The following is a 24,694-nucleotide window of genomic DNA, read 5'->3' on the forward strand; positions in this document are numbered from 1 at the left end:
CCCAGCTTAATAGAATTTTTTTCTGGGGTCCCTTACATCCCCATGTGATTCATAGAATTTTTTAAATTCATCACTTATGGAAAGTAAGAAATAGTGTTTCCTTTTTCTCCTTTCCAGTTCTCATTACTTTTATTTTTGCTTCAGACAGTCTGTGTTTTCCCTTTTGTTGTCAAAAGTGTTACTAATTTTAGTATCCAATGTATGAACTGTAAATATTGATCTGTCACTACTGAAAAACATTATATCTTTTTATTATGGAAAATTTAAATTTATAACCACATATTATCTCCCTATCGCACGGTAAAATAACACAAAGCCAGTTGCTGTAGTAATTTTTGCAGCTGCATCAAATGCTTTTTGTACATTTAATTATTTTTTAAATAAAGGTGGAAATCCTTTACTTTCCTTGATACCATGTGAATTCTGATGAAAATTTTTTCCAAATCACTTTAAAGAAATGATTTATAGATGATGCAATTCAAAGTATTGATGGAATCCTATGGGTTTTTTTCTATAAAAGTAACTTAAGTTTTTAGCATTGGCATCCCCATCTCAGAGCAATAGTCTAAAAGCTTAAAATCAACTTTCTCTCTTTTTTTTTTTTTTTTAATTTTCTGTATCCAAGAAAGCCTACCTGCTTTTCTTAAAAAACTCTGGAATTTACCCTCAAATTCTGTCATTCTTTTTTTTTTATAGCCAATGCCTGTGTGTTTTCTCAGCCTTGGCTCTCTTCTTTTTATTACTTTCTGCACATTTACTCTGAGGATCTTCAGGAGATGTCATATTCTCACTGTAGCAAGTCTAGGCTTCTCTACCTCATATGCATTATCATCCACATCTCCACCAAGCCCTCTATATTGAATTTATTTTCTGCTTTTCTCCCACTGGTATCTGGGTACTTATTCAACCCCAAAGAGACCATGGTACATGCCATAATCATTTTTTCATTTCCTTGCCTCTCCTCATGCTTTCAACCCTAACCTTATGCCCCTTCAGGAATACTATTGTCTTTTTTCCTTATGACCTATGAAAGTTTCTATCACCAATTAATTTTGGAAAAGCTTCTCCAAATCCTCATCTAATTTTTCCTCTGAGCTCCTGTCACACATTATCTCTTGTATGTGATGCAACTCTCAAAGACAAAGACCTGTGTCATTCACTTCACTCCTATCATCAGTTTTTAAAGTTAATCAGAGCCAGGTGTGGTAGTGCATTCTTGTAATCCCAGTTATGTGGGAGGCTAAGGCAAGAGGATTTTAGCCTCAGCAACTTAGCAAGGCCTTGTCTCAAAATAAAAAGGGCAGGGGCATGTATCCCAGTGGTAAAGTGCCCCTAAGTTCAATTCCCAGTGCCAAAAAATAAAGTTATATCAAAAGAATTTCTTTTTTGTTCCTTTTTTCTTTTTATTCACTTTGGAAACATGATTTTTTCTTCTTCCGGCTCCCTCACCCTTGCACACCCCACATTAGAAGCATTAGAAGCAGTTTTATTTTATGAAATAGATAAGAATGCAGACTTTGGTAGGTGAAATACTGCACTAATGAAGTCAAAAGTGAAATTGACTCCCACATGTGACAGTTAAGCTCACACAGAACAAAACTCCCATTCACAGTCCCAGGCTGTGTATTGAATCTGCCTACCCATCTTCAAAGTGTGTATTTTGTTTAGTGTTGGGGAAATTGGGCAATAAACTGTGGCTTTCTTAGCACAAATCTGTCAGTATTAGAAAAATGTCTAGAAATTAGTGTATTTTATACTCAAATTACTTTTGTTTAAAAGGTTAGCTATTAAAACATGCCTAGCTAATAATATGTCTGCAGCAAAGACAGAAGACATTTTCTGTAAATGGTCAGATAGTGAATGTTTTTAGGCTTTGCAAGCCACATATGCTGTTACATGTTCTTTGTTTTTGTTTATCACCCTTTAAAAGTGTAAAAGCCAGTTTCATCTGTAAGCAGGATGGAAGTGGGTCATGGGCTGGATTTGGCCTGTGGTTGTAGTTTCCTGACCCCTGCTCTGTAGCAATAGGAAAATCAAATCTGAGTAATTAAGCATTTAAGAGGGCAGAGAACTTTATTATCTGTGAAGATTTGCTAATGCTCATCCAAGTCCTAAACAGACTGGAATGTGCCATAGGGGTCCCATCTAGTCATAGAGCATGAGAAATCTTCACCTAAGAGGAATGGATCAGGAACAGGGTCAGGATTAGAGAAGGGCAAGAGATGCATCATGGTGGACTTGAACATGTAGTGTGTCCTTCATGGGGAAAAAATAGACTTGCCCTGACTGGTGCTTATTCCTTGATGGGAATGTGTTGTTCTGGGACAGAGTAAATGTCCTTCCCCAACAATGGTGATTTTTCATGAGAAGAATGAAGTTTCTTGTGAAGACCTTCTGGACTTTACTCACAGCTTAATGACTTGTAATTGTACTCACTATGGAATAGATCACAATAGACATCAATGATGAGGGAATGTTGCAGTAAATAAAAGGATTTACCTTGGGTGGAATTAAAAATCTTCATAGGACATGTATGCTTTAGATCTTTGCAAATGACCCACATTGCTGGACAATATCCAAAAATGTTACCCAACAATAAGTAAAGTATAAACTTTACTGTGTTGGAAGTTTCCAAAAGACACTCTAATTCTTAGTTTAGAAATGATCTGTTTATTTCATATGAACAATTTGTACTTGCTTGAGTGCTATAACTTATATACCTCCTATTATCTACTTAGATAGAAGGTAAATCACATAAATAGCAATAAAACAAAAAACAAAAAACTTGAAGTGGATGTAATTTTTTTCTCACCCTACTAACAAGGGTAGTTAGTCAATGACAGAATTCTGGTTCAGATTCATCACTTTGTATCACCCTTTTTCTACACCAGCCCTCATCTCCACTTAAGAAATTCTGACAAGCTAGTTTAAAGACACCTCTCTAGGTTGAATTATTTGTCTATGAGCCTTAACTTCTGTGCTTCAGCATTCATGACTATGGAAATAGTCACAGCTACTGATTTTATTTAGTTGTGAACTGTTAACAGTATTGATCAATTTTATCTTGTTTATTTAAGTTAATCAGGGTGCAATTTACCTTAATTTTGATTTTGGTTGTAGAGGTTGGCGATTTGAAGGAGCTGCAGACACTAGACATTTCTACCAATCGTTTGCTAACTTTACCCGAGCGGCTTCATCTGTGCCTTTCTCTGCAGTACCTCACTGTGGACCGAAATCGTCTATGGTATGTGCCGCGCCATCTCTGCCAGCTGCCCAGCCTCAATGAACTCTCCATGGCTGGAAATCGTCTTGCATTTTTGCCACTTGGTAAGTGATGGTGTTTCTGTGGTTCACAAAAAGGGCCAAAAATTAAGATGGTTTTTTGACTAGAATAGATTAGTTTCTTACTGTTTATCTAAAGAGAGATTACCTCTCTATACTTATTGTTGCAGTCAATAGAGGAGCCTCATTCCCAGATAACAAATGAAATTATTACAATTAGGAATTTTATATATATATTTTTTTAAAATCTATGCTAAAAATTTGCTTAGGGACAAAATACATGCATTATAAGATAATTACTCTGTGGAGGGAATTAAAGTGTGTGTGTGTGTTTATGTGTGTGTGTGACCATGTGACTATACATTTGACAGAGGGTATTGGGCAATATGAAAGAACAGCTACTTATCTGAATATACCTGCTTAGATCTTCACTTATACCTAGAAAATTTGGTATTGAGTGCCTAATAATTAGCATTGCCAGATAACCTGATCGTAAAACCTTAAAGACTTTTAAATTGGCTAAATGTCCTGCTGATCTTGAAACATCACCATGGCTAATAAACAACATATTGTCTCCTGTAGATTTCTGTAGTTGACCCATATTATATGTCAACCAATATAGGCCTTTAGTAACTAAACAGCACATTTATTTCATTAAAAAAATCTATTATTTCTTAATTTTTAAGAAACAAAAGTACGAACTAAAAAAAATAGTTAAAATATGAAGTCCCATAGAACCCCAGTTCTGTCACAATAAACATCATATAAATTTACTCATAAAAATTTTTATAATGAATAATTTATCATTGAGGGCAATGAAATAAATATTTTACTAGTCCCTGAAAGGTAATGTTTTCCAATATAACTGTACATATTATTTTCAATTTTAATCACTTCATAAAACTTTAAGTACTGGCAGCATTAAAATCAATTCACATAATGATAAGTAATTGTCAAATTTAGGGAAATTACTTTTTCACAAACTCCATGCTTTTACAATTAACAAAGTAAAATATAAAACTACTAAAAAGAAAGCTGCGTTTCTGGGAAATCTGAGCTGATTTTGAGTAAGAAAAATCAAATTTGAACTTTTTTAAAAAATAAATGTACATGCTGCGCTAACCCAGAGATCCAAGTTCTAGCCTGATTCCACTGCTTCACAATGTATGACCCAGAGTAAATCCCCAGAACCTCTCTGAGTATCATTTTTCTTATCTGTAAGCCAGAGATGATATTTATCCTGATTAATATGATAGTTTATGGATAAGAATTACAAAGCCCTGTACAAATGTAGATGACTTTAAAATGAAAAGATATAACTTATGGATTACCATATCTAAGTTTAAAAAATGTTTTAATAGTACAATTTAATAGTACTATTATTTTTCATAGTATTATTATAAACCACATAATGTAAGAAGAGTTTCCATGCTATGGCTAGCAATAGCTCTCACTTCTTGAGCACCCACCCTTTGGCCAAGTATTCTAATTGCCATATAGATAGATGCTCTCTAAGTATTACAAAACCTTATGACAAAATATATTACAAAACCCATTGACAACCTGATTTTACATCATCTTTCTAGTTGTATGGCCATCTTCAGTGTCAAATTTGGCTCTGCCATTTTGGATTCAAAAACTCCTTTGGACACTCTAGTTGGCCTCTTTCAGTGCATCTCTCCATTTTCCCAGCAGGGTCTGCCTGACACGGGTAAGTGCTTTCTCTGAACTACTCTCTCTGTACATGAACCAGATACTTTTAAATTATTTGCTTCCGCCTTGTCTAACTTCAAAAAATCCTATAGCAATATAAATATTTTTTAAAATTTACTGGTACATTATAATCTTACATAATAATGAAATGCATTTTGATATAGTCATACATGTACATAACATGAATTGGTAATTACATTCACCAGTACTCCTTTCCCTCCCCTCCTCCTTCCTCCTGATCCCCTTCTCCTATTCTGTTGGTCTCCTTTTCTATTTTCCTAAGATCCTTTTCCCCATTTTTCTGTCGAGTTTCCACATACAAGATAAAACAGAATCCTTGACTTTCTGAGTCTGGCTTACTTCACTTACTATGATGTTCTCCAGTTTTATCCATTTTCCTGAAAGTGACATAATTTCATTCTTCCTTATGGTTAGTAAAGCTCCATGGTGTGTGTGTGTGTATGGCACATTTTCTTTATTCATTCATCTGTTTATGAACCCCAAGACTTGGTTCTATCACTTTGCTATGTGAATGTACTGCTGTAAACATGGATATGCATATAGCACTATGGTGTGCTGACTTTAGTTCTTTGGGATAAATACAGAGGAGTGATATAGCTGGGACATATGGTGGTTCCATTCCTGGTCTTTTGAGGAACCTCCATATTGATTTACGTAGTGGCTGTACTAATGTACAATCCCACAAACAGAGTATAAACATACCTTAGTCACTGCTCCTCCAGCATTTATTATTATTTATATTCTTAATTGCCATTCTAACTGGTGAGGGATGAAATCCCAGTGTCGTTTTGATTTCCGTTTCCCTGATTGCTAAAGATGCAACAGAAATCTTATAAAAGCCTAGTCCTTATATTTATCATTTAGGTCTTTCTTGGTGCCAGCAAGTCTTCTTCTCACTTTGTTTGTCCCCTTCAACTTCTGCAGAACCCCTAGTTCCTTCATTTTGAAATTGTGTTTCTAGCAACTAGTTTTCCTTGTCTTTTTTTTTGGGGGGGGGGGGTTCTTCTACTACATACTCTGTCTCAAGTCTAAAACATTCATACATCCAGCTGGCCAGAGCATGATCCATAACCCTGGTCTCATGTCTGATAGCCAAATGGACTCTTACTATCATGTAGAGCTTCCACTCTGCCTGGAATTTCACACACAATTGGACTTTCTAAGTCAAATGGCTTTTATGTCTTGTAGCTAGTTTCTGTGCCTTCTGCCTTGCCTATTCTCTATGCCTCACCATAGCTTCTCCTCCCTTGGTCATTTGCTGCCCCTGTTTCTACCTTTGTTTCAGTAGTGATAGAGCTGAACAGGTACTGAGTTGGCAATGGTGTTAGAAGAATAAAGGGAAGTCATACCCCTGGGAACCTGCCCACTGTTAACATTTGGGTTACCTGGCAGTCATACTGTGTATTATGCTAAATACCGTGTATCACAGTGGCAGAGGATCTGATGTGCAGTGGCTGGTGCAGATGCTAGAAGCGGTTCTTGGGCAGAGGATAGAGGACTACACATTGCCCAGCTCTTCCTCTACCCTGGCACTTTCATTTATTTGTATATTCTGTATGCACCATGTCAGTTCTGGTGTGGCTAGGGAGGTGGACATGTCTTTTTCACTACTTGATATTCAATGGTGAGTAGAATTATTACAAAATAATTTCTATCTCTAGGTTTCATGTCACCCTACCCTCAAGTCATGTTTCTGTGTCAGGAGACTTTTTCCTTTGTAAACTTCATAATGTTGTGTCAAAGAGCACGAGTGGCAAGGTGGTCTGTGCTGGGCTCTGAGGAGAGTGCCTTGTGACGGCTAAAATACCCAGAACTCCTAGGCCTGGGGCTCTAGACAACCTCGAATGTGGAAGCAGCTTCCATACTGCCCTGGACACTATCCCAGCTCACAGGACTCCCACCCTGATAGCACATGGGCCTGTGAACAGGGAGAAAAACACATAAGCAAGAGTGTAGGGGTGAGGCTTGTCCAGCCTAAAAGAAACATCCTGCCCAAAGTAGCACTCTCCTCTTGGTCTAAGACTGGATCCTTTGAGAACAGGGGATGAAAGGGTCAGGGAGCAGAAACATGCATTGGCAGCCACACAATGTGTGGTCACCCAGAGAAAGCTTTGAGAAGATTGGAGATTAGGATGAAAGAAACTGAAGCAAACCAAAATGTCAGCAGTCTCCTCTGTTTTGTTTTTGTTTTTTACTTTTTAAATTAATTTACTTTTTATTGTTTTTGCCACCAGGAAAGCAAGTTTGAAAATAATTACAACTTTAGCAAGAAAATAGTTATGCTTGAAATCTTTCCTGGAACTCTTCTGATAAACCAAAGTCATCTAATGCTAAGAACTATCAGAGAAAGTGAAATGAAGCACAGTGCTACTGACCCTCCCTTTGCTTAGTGCACTGAACTGTCCTTAGAAACTTAGAAAAGGAGGGGTTCCTCTTTATAGTTGTTTGGAGATGCTCTACACACACACACACACACACACACACACACACACACACCCTGAAGTTTTCAAGCACTGAAAGACTTCTGTGTTTTTCTATGTTTTTAGAAGCAAAATATAGGAACTTAGGAGTTTTGTGAAGTCAGTGTTAGATATCCTCTGCCTGTGAGGGAAGGTAGGAATCATATTCTGGGAGCCACTTACTGAATTCAGTTTCTTGTCAAAGAAGTTTGACTTCAGAGGAAACCAGTTTTTATAGGGCTTCTTAAAGTAATGTCAGATTATACCTGCTTCAAAAGGCAGCTACAGAAATTATATGTAAGGATGACTTAAATCACTTGTAATATTGTTGAACCCATTAACTCTCTTTGAGTATGTTCTTCTAAGTCACTTGTAATACTGTCGAAACCATTAAGACTCTTTGACTATGTTCTTCTTAAGATGAAAAGATGTATCAAAAAAGAAGATGCTCCTCTTATTACTGTACCGTGACAGTTGAGTGACAGATGAGTCTGCTGCCAGAGGCTTTGTTCTCAGTGGTGACTATCAGCAGAGAAGGAAGAAGAAGAGCAGTCACTTGAGCCTATGCTATGAAAGTTAACAGAGGTCTCTCAAAACTTGAATATTTGCTATCAATTCAGGATAGCCCTGTTTAGCTTACAGAATTGTGACCACCCTTGGCTTCTGAAAGTTTAGAGAAATATAAAGAAAAAGGTGGTTTCCTCTAAGGTTTTTTTTACCAGATGCTGCTAGTTTTCCTTACATAATTAATAAGCCCTATTATTCAGGAATGTTTACAACTTGTTTAATGTTGAATAATAGATAGAAGGATTGTTAGGTTCCCCATGCACAAGTTGGATATGGAGCCTGTAGGGAGTGCTGTGTCAACTCAAGGCTAGTAACTTCTATAGTTTTAAGAAAACAGAAGTGCACAGTTCTCCGGTAGAATTGGATGGGAGGATTAAATGAACTCTAGATATGGCAAAGGGGAAAAGGGGAGGGAGGGAGCATAGGAGTAGGAAAGATGGTGGAATGCAATGGTCATCATTACCCTAAGTACATGTAAGAAGAAATGAAGGATGTGACTCTACTTTATGTACAACCAGAGAGATGAAAAAGTGTGCTCTGTATGTGTAAGATAAATTGTAATACATTCTGTGGTCATATGTTAAAATCAAAATTTAAAAATTAATTAATTAAAGAGAAAACACATAAGCAACAGTAAAAATAAAAACATGGATACAATTTTTAAAAAACAGTGAATGAATTCTTAACCAAGAAAATTTGGTGGTGACGCTGAGATTTATAGAATAGCCTGTGCATAAACGACCACATACTAAGCCCAAAAGTTAGAAAGAGTGCTAATGAGAAATGACCTGGCTTTCCAAAGCAATCACACAGTTGTCCTTCAGAGATGCTAGTAGTGCACAGTTTCATTTCTTAGAAAGAGCTATTCTGTGCTCCAAGGACTTGTGCAACAAATGGAGTGACAGCTCCTTTACTGCTTGCTGCATTGCACACTGTTGCATTGATGAGGGTGCAAAACCATGCCGTTTTCTCAGACTAGGTGAACATTGTTTTTTAAAACAGGGGTAATGGTTGTTTTTCTTCATAGGAATTGGGTACCTGTGTGGAAAAAAATACATTATAGCAAGTTAGTGATGCAGTTTTAGAAACTAGTTCCCAGGCATTTTCAAAACACTGGTGAAATTCCTTCTTTTATTGTAAATGAGATATAGAAGGTACCAATGTGTTAACTCTACTTACTTTTTCTATTGCTTCTTGTTCCCTGCTTAGAAAGTCAGCAATTGCTGTTCATAATTTTTTGACTAAACAATTTAAGTCCACATTGTAAAACAATTCATACTTTAGTATTAAAATTAGAAATTAATAATTCCATTTTAAAAATTTAAATTAATTTATTTTTAACTAACATAAAAATCATACACATATATGGGGTACCATGTGATGTTTCAATACATGTATCAGTTGATTTTTTCTTCATCTCAGATTTGAAATCCAGTGTAAACTGTACTCTCCTGAAATGTGAATGTATTTATCTTCCATTAAGGAACTGCTGTCTGAAGGTCATTGTTTAATGGGACTCATTTGCCAAGTAAATGAGTCTCAGTACTAACAAGTTTATTGTAGTGGAAACAGAAAGTCCCAGAAGTTGGAGTTACCCCTGTGATTGAGTAGAAAGTATGATAGCTGCTTCCTAAAGGGGGGCCCAAGCATGTGCCTAAGTTAGCATTCTGTAGGAATTGTTGGGCGGGTCTCTGATCAAAGGAGAAACTAATGAAATGAGAAAATGAAAAGAAATATAAATAATGGAAAAGACGAAAACAAAATATTGAAGACAGGGTACAAAAAGTGGGAGGAAATGGGAGAGAAAATTCATCTGTTAATTAAAACCCATACGGATTTTATTTAACTCGAGAATGCAGTGTCTGTAAGAAAATGGATGTTCACTGCTCCTGTCATAAGTATTTGTAACACAATTTTTCTTCTTTATGTGATGATAAAAGTGCACACCTAGACTAAGTGAGCTTTAAGTGGACAAATATGTATTTTTCTCTAAATTTGGGAGTAGAATTTGGAGGTTGAAAGGGGTTAATAATAAGAAATCAAGCCCCGTTCTTCCAACTATTGATGAAAAACAAAACAAAAGTAGGGCTGCTCATTCTGAAAAAGGCACAGATGTGAATTTTAGAAAAACAAGTAGTATGAAGACTAGAATCATGAGCAGAATGTTTGCCAGCAAAGTTTTTTTTTTTTTTTTGGTTCTGGAACTTACATCTTTTTAAATAGTGACAAGGACATGCAGTACTAGCAAAGTCTGGAGATGTTGTCAATTGACTTAAAAGCAAAAATCTGGAATTTCCATCAGTCATCATTCTTAGTAAAATTCTTAAGTTCAAAACAAAACAAAGAAACAGGCCCAATTCCAATTCAAGATGCCACACAAAGACATTTGCTCTTCACACTGTCTCCCGTGGTGCCGCACCATACACTGCTGTATTAACCAGCTGTGTCATGCTGGACAATCATCAAGAAGTCTCTTTTCCCTGGTATCTTCTCTGAAGAAACTTTTGATTTTTCTTGATATTTATGACCTAAATCTGTGAGTCAGAACTGACCCAGCAGTTTTTCTCATCTTTTAAAGAAAGCAAAGAGATACTTCGTTTATCCCTTGTCTCTCTTTCAAGACTGACATCACACCTGGATGCCTTGGGCATGGCACCAATCCTCTTGTTCCCCCCAGCACCTATGTGTCCTGATAGGCAATATCATCACCACACTAGGAGGAAGTGCCTTGGTTTATAGAGAACCTATGTGTTGAGGAGAACCTCTAATGCATATAATGGTAAGGCAGGCAGCTATACCTTTAAATCACAGTTCTACATCTTAATAGCTTTGTGAACTTGGCCATAAAAGGTGTTTTAATTTAAGTCTCAGCAACAGGGTAATATTAACACCTATTTCATAGAACCTTAGTAAGAATTCAATAAGATCTATTTAAAACATGGATCACTCAATAAGTGTGCAATCTACATGAACTATTATTACTTTTTTACCAGGGTGGAGACTGTGTGTCTTCATTTTCATGCCCCAAGCATCAAGTATGGTGCCTAGCCCATTACTTAACAATCATTTCTTTGTTACTTGAACTGTGCAACAGAAAAAGAAATGCTGAAATGTGATTATTTGTTATAGTTTAGATGTGGTGTCCCCCAAGAGCTCATATGTGAAACAATGCAAGAAGGTTTGGAGGAAAAAGATTGGGTTATAGCCTTAACCTAGTCAGTGGATTAATCCCTAATGGGATTAATTGAGTGGTAACTGGAGGCAGGTGGGGTATGGCTGGGGGAAGTGGTTCATTGGGGGGCGTGGCTATGAGGTACATATTTTGTATCTGGAGAATGGAGACTCACTCTCTGCTTCCTGATCACCATGATGTGAGCCACTTCCCTCTGTCACACTCTTCCTCCACAATATTCAGTCTCACATCAAGCCCTGAGGAATGGAGCTGGCCGTCTATGCACTGAGACCTCTGAAACCATGAGCCCTCAAACAAACCTTTTCTCCTTTACATTTGTTCTGGTTGGTTCTCTTTTAGTCACAGAGTGAAAAAAAAAGCTGACTAAAACACCATTTAAACCAAGAGCATTCCTTCTGTCATTCAAATCTATTACAATCAATTTGTTTTAATTTAACAGCTGTTGATGGTCCATTGTATATGAAGTGTCTTATTAAATTATAATTTACTGTGGAATTTTATTTTGTAAAAGTTGAATAGATCAGAAAGATTATGACAATGTAAAAGATTTAATGAAGTGTGTGTATATTGAGAAGTTACTACTGAAAAGCTTTTTTTCTGAAAAAGTAGATGAAATGTCCTTGTTATAAAAAGCATCGTGTAGGTAACTTAAATTAATTTTAAAATTATTTTGGGATATGCTGTAAATTACTCTGCATTTACTATGAAAAAATTCACATTTATGTTAATTAAAAATATTTTAATAATGATTCATAAATCTCTGGTCTTTTTTTTTGGAACCGAGGATTGAACTCAGGGGCACTCAACCACTGAGCCATATCCCTAGCCCTATTTTGTATTTTATTTAGAGACAAGGTCTCATTGAGTTGCTTAGTGCCTCCCTGTTGTGAGGCTGGCTTTGAAATTGTGATCCTCTTGCCTCAACCTCCTGAGCTACTGGGATTATGGAGATGTGCCACTAGGCCAGGCTCTGGCTTTTTGAACTGTAGATCATTGGTTAAACATTGATAGAGCATTTCAAATAATCCATTTTAGTTTATTGCTTTGATCTGTGGTCTCAATTGCTCCATCATTTTGTTGAAGAGAATACATCATTTACCTTTTGATAAAATAAATGTTTTAAACTGGTCACTGTGCAGAAAATACAGACCCTATTCTGTTCTGGCCTGTGCTGTCATTCGTGCTTGCATTTATAGTATGGTTAAAAGAGCAACAGCCTAAACACACAGGAGCATTTTGTTCCATCTTCAGCCATGTGGGCTGCATATGGCAGAGTCTTGAGGTTGAAAAAAAAAAAAGAATTGGAGTATTTGCAGAAATCCTAGCATTTACTAATTTCTCAATAACAAACTTTGATCTATAAGTCTGGAAGAAAAAAAAGGAAATACTTGAGGCACAGTATAGTACTTTAAAAAGCCACATGAAGCAGTTCTTTATGGCTTTAGAATCCATGAAGGTGGACAATGTCCTTGCTTTATAAATTTTACATAATGAGCACTTTTGCACAAGAACTTTATTGCATGGTATAATTATTGCAGTTTTGGTGAATTAATATTAACAGAAGGAAGAAAACAAACCTCCTCGTTAGCTAGTAGATAAATGGTCCCTTCCAAAGTTAATTACTGATTGAAGATTTTCTGTATTAAGAATGTAAGAAATATCTCAAAGCTTTTTCATGCAGCAAATAGTCATATTTCTTCCTCATTATGATTAAAAATATCATTCCATTGCACTTGGGGTATTTGCCAGTGGACTGCTTCCTGGCCAGCTGAGAGCCTGCTCTCCTACGCCTGTAGGAGCACGGCCTTTACAGCCTGGGACATTGCCCAGGGTTTAGGAGTCACAGCCTCACCAGCAGGCTGTGCTGTGTCAGCCAAAACAACAGAGCTTCCTGGCTGTCTTCACAGTCCTGTCCTCTTTCATGATGTTCTCTTTATATTCAGAAGAGGGAGATAAAAGACTAAGATGTATTAAGTACCAGTTATTTTGCAAGGAATCAAGCTTGGCATCATATGCATTGTTTAATCTTCCTAACAAATCTATGAGATAAGTTTTATTATCCCTATAGTACCCCAGAGGAAACACGCACAGAACATTTTATTTCTTTTGGAGTCAGGAAGCAGTTAGGGGAAAGCCAGAATTCAGACTTAGTTCTGACTCCAAACCCATTACATCATGTCATTTCAGCACTGTCTCTTTTCACTCTGTATCAGATTGTACTGTTTGGAATGTTTAAGTGTCTGTATTACTCATGTCCACATGGCATTATTCTGGCTAATATATAATAGTTTTGAATACAGCTATATTAGTTTTGATTCTGCTGTAACATAAAATAGTTCATGCCATTATGGATGTATAAAAAAATTATGTTCTTCAAACAAGGTGGTCAGAAGGTGCACACTGAATTTTCTGAAATGTTGAAAACCTAACATAAAGTGTAAACCAAAGAGTATTTTTAATCATTAATTATTCATTTTTTCCTATAAAACTAGGAGAGGAAAAACTAAAATATGTAAGAAGTAGCAGGTGTCAGCTTTTATTTAACTTTGTGGTGTGATCTTTGCATGTCACCTCGTTTAACTTGCACAAACTCTTTTGTGTATATTAGAGGAGAGAGGTGCTTTCTCTGCCTTGTCCCATTTTGTGTCCTTGGCTTAAGGGGATGAATCACTGTCTCTAGAGGCTGTAGCCTCCAACTCTTTTCTGTGCAATTAAAGTATAGAACAGTGTTAGTACCATTTGCTGCATGCTAAAGAGAATTCTCTCTTAATTGGCCTTCTACTGTAGGCCACACTTCTAAATGTGTCACTTACTAATGATAATGAGAATAATAACTGCTAAATATTGGAGAAGGCTATGTGGCAAGAATTCTGCTTGATAGTTTATCAATTTTGTTGGTCATTTCTACTAAAACTTAATGGATAGCTTTATTTTCCCTGTTACACAGATGAGAAACTCATGCTATTTATCTAGCAAGTAGAAGAATGAGGATGCAAACTCAAATTTTCTGACTCCAAGCCTTAGCTGCTCTTGTTTCCTTGATGAGTATGCAACACCCCTACTGTGTGTGTCCAAGTAAAGAATCTTTCCTTGCTTTCCTTGAGCTTCCTAGGGGCTCTGAAAGGCAAATTTGAGACCAGAAAGAGTTTGTATTTTATTGATGTAGTTTTCATTTTCTAAAAATATTTCAGTTTTTTATATACAAAGACTGCAAAATTTTATTTGTGCTTAAGGGATTTGTCTGTATATTAAAGAAGTAGTGAAGAAATTTAGAATAGGAATTTTTGTATAATTTAGTGTAGCCTTTTCTATTACAAATGGATTCAGGTATTTATGTTTTTATCTTCAGGTATTTATATTTTTCCCATCTAAGTTTTATAATGTATAGCTTTTTAGAGTACTAAAGTAGCAGTGTACAATATTTTGGTAATTCTATATTTTCATGCTTGAAAAACATACTATATAGTGATTGTTTTCATATTCAGTGATTCTTACAACCTAGTAAAGTTGAGGGACCAAGAAGTTCTGTTATATCATTTAACATATGTGCAAACTGAGGCTCTGCTCTCTTGACTAGTAAGTAAAAGCATAGACAGATGGGCTCACTTGTCCCCCGTGTGTGCTGATTTTCCAGTGACACACCTTTTTTGGATTAGTATCTCTAGCATGATTTAACAACGCAGTTACTTTTTTCTGGATTCTGTGTATTTGATGAATTTTTCTCTTCTAGTCTTAAGAGATTTTCTTTCTTTCTTTTTGATGTTATAGGATAAAAGTGGACCAAAATGTTCATAAATAATGCCCAGATAACTGGGTCGCCAAAAGGAAAAGAAAATTATTAGCCATACATTTCATATCATATATAAGAATAGATTCAAAAAAAAGATTCCAAATGGACTAGGATTTAAGTGGAGAGAAAGAGAGAGAGAGAGAGAAAGAATATTAAGAATTACTCAAGCACTAGAATAAAACATGAGTGAATTTTGCTTTAACCTTGGGTGTTATAGGAAGAGACTTTCTAACCATGCCTCAAAACCTAAAAGCAATGATAAAAGATTGGTAAATTTCACTGCATAAAGAGTTTTAAAACTTTTTGCATGACAAACAGGTCACCAACAAAATCAAATGACAACTGACAAACCATGAGAAAGTATTTGTAACTTATACCACAGACATAGGACTATTATCTCAAAAAAATAAGAGACAAAAACACCCAAAACCTGATAGAAAGATTGGGAAAAGACTTGACAAAACAATTAACAAAGGTAAAAAAAAAAATTGCCCTTCAGATGTATGTTTTTTTTTTAATGTTCACGTGCTCTTAATTAGAAAAATGCACACTAAAACAATGGTGAGAGTCTATTTTTTACCTATCAAAATAGGGATGCAGATATCTCATACGTTGCTGGTAGGGATGCAAATTGGGATACTTCTTTTCAAGGAAGGATTTTGAAACATTCTTATTTCCTAAATCTTAAGAGATCCTTGAAGTGATAGCACCCCAGTAGCAATGAACACACCACACTCTCAGATTGTAGTTTCTAAACACCATTTTCCTACAAAAGGAATTAGGGGTCCTTAAAGAAGTGATTAATTTTAAGATTTAGCAGAGAATATATAAGCCTACAACAAGCCAGAAAGTCTGGGTATGATCAAAAAATGATGAGGAATTGTTGAAAGAACTTAAGAGCCAATCTGAAGTTGCTCATAATTGCCAAAACAGAAACATTTTTACCAAGAAGTTAAATGATAATAGAATTGAGGTTTTGCCCATTACAATAAAATAAATATTCATGAATTCATACTAATGTAAAAGTCAAATAAACAAATGAGAAAGAAGGGATGCTTCCTACTTACAAAAGAATTCCGGTTAATACATGTAGCCAGAAAAGGGGTGATAGAAAATGACCATTCAATAAATACCACAGAATATTGCTGACAAGATCCATGGTTGCCAAAAGTATTGGGAAAGTTTTTGAGAAAGAATGGAATATTTACATGGACTCAGTCAGGGCTGGAGTCATGCAAAGACTTGACCTGGAGCTTGTAGGAGCTGCTTCCAGATGCTCACTCATATGTCTGTTGTTGGAGGCCTCATTTCCTCTCAGGCTGCTGGAGTGCCTTCATGACATGGGAATTGTTTTCCAGAATAAGTGGAAAACAGAGCAAGGAAAGAAAGGATAAAATTAGGCTCTGAAATCACACCCATCATTTCTGCCTGATTCTGTTAGATCTTGTAAAACTACACACTGGGAAAGGACATCTCTAGCCTGTTGCTTAGGAATTCCTTTTCCCAAAGAGTTGCCACTTTCTTTTTGTTGCTTGTTGCTGGTGCTCCCAGTCTTGGTTCCTTTTTGTAAGGGATGCAGTGCTCCTCCTGGGCAGAAGTATTGTAATAGAATCAGCTGTAGAAAGGAGGGGATGAGGTTGATCTTTCCCAGCCCGACCCTCAGCTCTTCCTTAACTCAGCCTTTTATTACCCTCCTCCCACTCTGTGTAGTAAATTGTTCAGGACCATCTCTGAGCCACAAGACTTTAGACAAGCCTTTCTAATAGCAATGATCATATTGTATCCTAGTGATCATGTTTAATGTCTTTGTTTCCTTTTACTAATGTGGCATTTGTTCTATATTCCCAAGGCCAACTATAGTGACTGAAGGATCCTTAATGGATAAATGGATTATCTTTTGAAATATAAATGAATCTAAGAACCTCATTTAATTTTTGGGCCTTTGTCTTTCCTAAACCTTGGAAAGACAAGGAGGAAGAGATCTCCTTCAGCCTATTTTCTGTTTTCCCAAGCAGCCCTGCTACCTTTGGGAAATTTGAGTTCTGCCTCTTTCTGGCACATCTGTTTCTATCTAAGGGCTTCTCATTCTAGGTACATTACCATAATTATTCAGTGACACCTGTTAAAGCACAATAAAGTAGGTTTCATGCAGGACCATTAAAATGAGTACAGGGACATTGCAATGGGGTCTTGCAGTAGGGGAGAGAGATGGAGCTAACTCAGAATTGCACAGGCAAGTGGGAATTTAGAACCAAGGATCAGGTTGGGGGTCAGTGGATTGAAAATTAATAAGAATGTCAAAAGTCTCTGGCTTAACCCACCTAACAAGATTCTTGGTAAAAGCAGACCAGGGTGATCAGACATCACCTGGGAAATAGTGAAGAATGATGAATTGGATCAGATATTGGATAGTGCAGTCTAGGGTGGTTCTTGCTAAATGGACTAAGAAAAGTTCTTTGTTAAAATTGGATTTTATAAGGAAGTGCACAGATAGACCTACCAGAATGTTCAAGGACTTGACTAAAGTCTGACTAAGCAAAGAATTTTTGACAAGGAGCAGAAGCAGATTTGTTTAGGCTGACCCATAAACTTTCTTCTATAACATTTTCTACAGAAGAAAATGAAAATAAATGACCCACCGCAAACTTATTCTTAAATTGAAATTGTCTATAAAATGTCACTGAAGTTTTACATGGGAAAGGAATTTACTTATGATCTAGTCCTAGTGATTTCATTTACAGTTTAAGAAATCAAAGGCTAAATTGGTTAAGTAATTTTTCTATACCTATGTTTTCTGATGTATACTCTAATATCACAGATAGCATAACTTGGTGAGTTTGAAATCTACATTTTTCTCTTCCAGAAGAGAAATTGTTGAATATTTCTAATATTACATATTAAATTATATATTTCATATAATAATGATGTACATTTAAAGGAATTATAATTCTTTCCTTTTTAATCCAGATTTAGGTCGATCTCGAGAACTGCAATATGTATATGTGGATAACAACATTCACCTGAAGGGCTTGCCATCTTACCTGTACAATAAAGTCATCGGGTGCAGTGGGTAAGGCTGACTTCACATTTTGGACTTAAAAAGAGATGAATTACTTTTGGTAATTCTGTTTGGTTTTCTTTATCCTTCATATACTAAATCAAATATCCTTATATATTAGGTAAGCAGTTTAGAATATGATATGTTGGATTCAATTAATAAGCTGTTATGTTCAATAAGTAAATGAAAAATGAATCCACACTTGCTTTTTTTGCTATGAAAATAAGCAGTTTTGTTTTTTCCACCTTTATTAAGATTCAGTTGGCAAATGAAATTGCATATATTTAAGTGTGTGACATAATTTGATACACATATACATTGCCACATATGCCATTATAAACTCAGACCCAGCAAGTGGAGGAATCAGCATTGAGTTAAAAATTTTTCTCTCTGAACTCCATTGTAATGGCAATTTTACTGTAGTGACAACCCTAGCATTTAGGGTATTACCAATTGGAAATATTTAGAATTCAATATTTGAAATAGTCCTTCAATACAAAGCATGATTCTAGAAACGAGAACAGGTGTTTAATTTCTTGGGAAATGATAGTCTTTTATATTCAGGGCAGCAATAATCTTTTCGTCTCTGTCAGGATTTGAAGAGGACTTCAGCTACTCCTTCTGCAGCAGTGGGACAGAACCACCTTAAAGTGCTTTCCAGGGTGGTCTAGGATCCAGAGAACCACTCCACTGCCAGAACCCACTTAGTACTGGTCTTACTTTCCCCACTCAGTGGCAAAGGAACACCTCTGAGACTACTTAACCAGCATGTTTGACTCTTCCCTTCTAATTCCCAGCATTCAGCATAACCTAGCTTATACATCATGGAGTTCTGGCAAGGAAAGGGATGACAATAAGCATATACATAGGGGACAGCCATTCCCTGTTGACCTGACTCCAGGGAATAATAGTGAACCAGGATTGCTCCAGAGAAAGCAATGTCAGGAGAAGTGCTCTTCCCATAGGAAAAGTTATATATTTTTTATCTTGGGAAAGCTCTAGATGAGTTCAGTGCCTATATAGGCTGATGAAATCCAAGCTGAGAGATTTATTCTACAACCTTCTGTGAAGCAAAACTGGTGTAGTTTTGGGTCAGTGTTTTTTCTACATCTGATTTTGTCATAGTTACTATACTACACAGTCATTAAACCCAGTGAGTTCTTAAAGGATTTTTACTATAATTCTTCTATGTGGTGAGCAAAGTGTCCTCCATCATCATGGTGCATAGAATGATGCAAGCACACACCAAAGCTCATGGCCCTTTTTCCCATACCGAAATCTTTAGAGACTGCGCCGAAATGTGATTTAAGTCTCTACCGTAATTAAGGAATAGCTTTTGTTTAAGGTGAAGATTGCCTTCTACTTTGATGTTTACTAATAGATATCACTGACTACCACAAAATTCTGTTTGTGCTGAAAAGACTGAGTTTTTCATCTTTGATTTGGTATATGGTAGCACTGGTAGTGAATTTTAGGAGAGTTCCAAATCTTTAAGGAGACAAATAGTAGGGGAAAATCAAGTATTAACTAATTTTTATTAAGAGCTTATCTTGTTAACAGTAATAAAAATAAAATTATGAATAGGATAGTATGAAACAACCAAATTTCTAATATTAGTAGTATTAGGATATATACAGACTCACTTCCAAATGGATTGTTATTCAAAAGATATTTGTAGTCTGTTAGCTTAATGCAATATGCAGAATGCATTTTTCAGTTTTGGTCATTACATTCTTAAGCAGGTTCACTAAAAGTTCATTTAACCTATTTTGCAATGAAATAATTATACAATATTTTTATAACCAAATGTATTCAGAATTTTAGTGGGAACACTGAAGTCTTAACAACAGAATTAAGGATCCCCTTTTTTTCTGTCTTTTTTGTTATATCTTAACAACCGAATTAAGGGTCCCCTTTTTTTCTATCTTTTCTATCTGTTCTGTATATGAAAAGAGACTCTCCCATTCCAAGTCAAAGTGGTAGTTCTTAATAAGCCTTGGGAAGCAATAGAGCAAGATTGTGAGGGAAGCATACTACAAAGGGCACGAATATTTGAGGCCTACAAAATGCATTTGTTCATTCGGTGAACATTTGTGGAGCAGTTTCTCTGTGGGTCATTGTGCTAGATAATGGCCATGCAGTAGTGAGCAAAATAGTGCATTGCCTGCCCTCCTGGACATTACCATCTCGCTACGGAGCCAAATGAATAATAAATAATTAAAGAAACTTGGTACTAGATGATATTTAAGCTGAGACCTAAAGGGACAGCTTGAATGTAAGAAAATTGGGACAATAGTGCTAAATGAACACAGCTTTGGGTCTGTGGGAAATGAAAGCCTGATAAGTGAATGAATACACGCTCACAAATATGCATATTCTATTAACAAAGTATATATATATATAAAGATTTTTATAATTATTTATGTATGTGCATTTAAAAATATATATTAAATTCATATCTCAGAGAATAGAGAGAGAATGGCGTTTAAAATGTTTTAGTGGTCATAAAAATAGCAAATAACCAATGATGCAGTTTCAAGAAATCTCAGAAGTCTCGTAAAACTATATTTGGTATTATGGAATTGTGAACAAAGTTAGCTCCTCCTTATGTCTATTTGCTAGATTATTATTGAGCCCTAACTAGCAAATCAACACCTCACTAGGAGTTATAGGAAAGGCAAAGATAATTTAGATGTTTACCCTGACAAAAATAACTATAATACAAATAATAAATATCTTGAGAGAGGTAGAGCAATAGAAGTTTTGAGCATGGAATTGGTATTTGTGACTTAGCCTCAAAACCATCCATCATCAATTCTGTTACATCCTGTGATTACACAGGTCCACTGTCTTCATGGTGGGAGGGGAGGCAGGGAGCACCATCAGGAGCCCATATAGAGAGTGGTTTTCACAGCTTCATTGCATCTGTGCTTTATGATTTTTATTTTCTCTGGGTTTTACTTGTCATTACTGAAGGAGTAAATGTCTTCAGCTTTTCTACTTTGTACCCAGAAAGAGAAATGCATCCCTTGTTAGAATTTTAGAAAGTGGTAATTGGCACATTTGTGTACTCAGGGGAACTTAATGGTTAAAGTGATCCTATACAATGATCCTATTTTGCCAGTTATCTCTTTGTATGAGAAAAAGAAGAATCAAGCTCCTACTTTGCCTTTCCTGTGTAAATGATCAATTATAATGGTTGGGAGCAATTTGACCTTCTAAAGACTTGTTAATATAACCTACTCAAGGTAATAGAATTATTTGAATATGAATTATGTACTCTGAGCTAAACCAGTAGATTTAAAATGTCCATTAGAGCTGAGGACAGTGGCGCACACTTGTAATCCCACCAATTTAGGAAGCCAAGGCAGGAGGATCACAAGTTCAAGGCCAATTTTGGTAACTTAGCAGACCCTGTCTCAAAATAAAAAGGGCTGGGGATGTAACCCAGTGGTAAATCACCCTGAGGCTCATTCCCCAGGACGACAACAACAATAACAACAAAATAATGCCTTTTAGATCATAGTCCATTTTTCTGTGGGAGCTGCCTGCACTCCAGAAACCATCAATATTAGATATCTGAACCATAGCCCCACAGGCCCTGGCTGCATATGACAGAAGAAGAGTGTGATTTGAGCTGCCACTCAGGAGACAGAGTCTGCAGTTTGACTCCCAACAAAATTAATTACTTGCTAAAGCAAAAATACTAATATTCCTTTTAAGAGTTAGAAGGATATAAAAACCCACTCTACATAGTTTAATTTTCATAATGTTCAGGATACAACCAACCCAAAATTACAGGACACATAAAGAACCAGGAAAAATATGACCCATTATCAAGAGAGATCAGCAGAGAACAACCTGAGATGACCCAAGATGTTGGAAATGAAAGAAAGATTGGAAAGTAACTATTAAAATTTTTTTCAATGAAGTAAAGAAAAATAAGTTTGTAATGAATGAAAAGGCCACAAAATAGAAATTATGAAAAAGAAAAGAAAGTTTTAGAGTTGAAAATACATTATCTCATATAAAATACTTACTTGGTGGGATTAATAGCAGAATGTGTATACATAAACACGAAAGGTCAGTGAACATGGAAGTAGATCAGTAGAAATTATGCAATCTCAGGAACACAAAGAAAAAACAGACTGGAAACAGAAGTGAATACCAGGTCTGGGACATGCTAGACAGTATTAAAAAGACAACTATATGTATAGTTTTCATTCCAAAAGGAGAATAGGGAGGCAATGAGCCAACAATGTAAAAAATACTTAATAAAATAATGTCTCAAAATGTCCTAAGTTTGGTGAAATACATAAATTTATATTTTCAAGAAGCCCAGAGAACCCTAAGTAGGATAAATACAAACTCATGCCTAGGTAAAGCTGCTGAAAATGAAAATAAAAAGGAAATTTTAAAAGCAACTAGAGAAAAAATGACACATTACTTATAAAGGACCAAATCAAGATTCTTAACCTCTCATTAGTAAACCTCGGGGTCCCGGAAACAGTGGAACAACATATCTGAAGTGCTAAAAGAAAAAAAAATAGTCAAAGTGGTATTATGTATCCAGAAAAATATCCAAGAATGAAGGCAAGCCCAGTGCAGTGAGGCATGCCTGTAGTCACAGCAATTTGGGAGTTTGAGGTAGGAGAATCAAGTTTAAGGTCAGCCTCAGCAAGTTGGTGAGGTCCTAAAGCACTTTAGTGAGACTCTGTCTGGAAATAAAACACTTTTATTTCCAGGGCTAGGGATGTGGTCAGTTGTAATGCATTTAGTCCCCAGTATTAAAAAAAAAAAATGGTGGCAAAGCACATAATCAGATAGGACAAAATTTAATCCAAAGAAGCTCTGCTCAATTAAGACTCTTCATTCAGAACAAGAGTTATTCTTTATAAGTAGCTTAGTTTTTTTAATCCTTCTTCATCTCCATCTCCCCCCTTTTTCTCCTACTTTAAATTGGGGGAAAAAAAAACTGTTCACTGAAAAGGAGGAGGTTAAATCTGTAGCGGTTTCCACACTAATGAGCGTGCGGATCACATAGGAACTTGATTAAGGATAAAAGATAGTTACTTGAGTGCTTTTGGTAAGAGAATTTAAACTAAAAAAGATTTAAAAGTAAAGATTTTTTGTTTGTTTTGTTGGTACAGGGGATTGAACCCAGGGGCACTTACCCACTGAGCCACATCTGCAGCCCTTTTTATGTTTTTCTTTGAAACTGGGTCTCTCTAAGTTGCTTACGGCCTCACGAAGTTGCTGAGGCTGGCTTTGAGTTTGTGATCCTCCTGCCTCAGGCTCCTGAGCCACTGGGATTACAAGCATTCACTAGCATGCCAGCAAAAGTAAAGACTTGTACATGTTGTTAGGTGGAATTATGAATATGAAAATAAATATGAATTAATTTGCTAAATCATATGCATGTTTTAGAACATATGTGTGGTAAACTCTCAGTGGCAAGATGACTTCACAGTTCTTTTAGCTTTTGGGGGGCTAAATGTTGAAGGCCAGGCAACTCTGAAAATACTGAGTTTAAAAGGAAATTGTTTAATACTTGTTCCAGTTATCAGTATTACTAAACCAAAGGTACTAACATTTACACTTTTAATAACTACTTTGAGAGTTTCATGTAGAAATCTTCTTGTAACCACTTAGGCATTTGATCTAAATTAATAAAAGATACCTAGGTTTAATAATTGTAGTTAATAATAATTTTACTTCATTGTGAACTGAAGCATATCATGGGCTTTCATTCCTTCTTGTTGATAATTCGCTGCATTATTACTTCTTTTTTTTTATTGGTTGTTCAAAACATTACAAAACTCTTGACATATCATATTTCATACATTAGATTCAAGTGGGTTATGAACTCCCATTTTTACCCCAAATACAGATTGCAGAATCACATTGGTTACACATCCACATTTTTACATAATGCCATATTAGTAACTGTTGTATTCTGCTACCTTTCCTATCCTCTACTATACCTCCTCCCCTACCCTCCCATCTTCTCTCTCTACCCCATCTACCGTAATTCATTTCTCTCCTTGTTTTTTTTCCCATTCCCCTCACAACCTCTTATATGTAATTTTGTATAACAATGAGGGTCTCCTTCCATTTCCATGCAATTTCCCTTTTCTCTCCCTTTCCCCTCCCACCTCGTGTCTCTGTTTAATGTTAATCTTTTCCTCCTGCTCTTCCTCCCTGCTCTGTTCTTAGTTGCTCTCATTATATCAAAGAAAACATTTGGCATTTGTTTCTTAGGGACTAGCTAGCTTCACTTAGCATAATCTGCTCTAGTGCCATCCATTTCCCTGCAGATTCCATGATTTTGTCATTTTTTAGTGCTGTGTAGTACTCCATTGTGTATAAATGCCACATTTTTTTTTTATCCATTCATCTATTGAAGGGCATCTGGGTTGGTTCCACAGTCTAGCTATTGTGAATTGTGCTGCTATGAACATCTATGTGGCAGTATCCCTGTAGTACGCTCTTTTAAGGTCTTCAGGGAATAGTCCGAGAAGGGCAATAGCTGGGTCAAATGGTGGTTCCTTTCCCAGCTTTCCCAGGAATCTCCATATCGGCAGAAACAATCCTTTGCTATATTACTTCCA

General features: G+C 36.1%; 1 protein-coding gene across 9 annotated transcripts in view; it reads left to right on the plus strand.

Moving 5' to 3' along the window:
• The window catches only part of Lrrc28 (leucine rich repeat containing 28), a 135,174-nt gene that overhangs the window by 80,460 nt on the left and 30,020 nt on the right, over positions 1 to 24,694 (plus strand). For 7 of the 9 annotated variants that reach the window (XM_015493114.2, XM_048790338.1, XM_048790339.1 and 4 more), the window contains 2 exons: positions 3,121 to 3,327; positions 17,993 to 18,095. In XM_015493114.2, the coding sequence (XP_015348600.1) occupies positions 3,121 to 3,327; positions 17,993 to 18,095 (310 nt within the window). The remainder of the gene's footprint in view (positions 1 to 3,120; positions 3,328 to 17,992; positions 18,096 to 24,694) is intronic. The other 2 variants (XM_048790341.1, XM_048790342.1) reach the window with 1 other exon arrangement.

This window comes from Marmota marmota, unplaced genomic scaffold (assembly GCF_001458135.2).
Source record: "Marmota marmota marmota unplaced genomic scaffold, marMar, whole genome shotgun sequence".
NCBI lineage: Eukaryota > Metazoa > Chordata > Mammalia > Rodentia > Sciuridae > Marmota > Marmota marmota.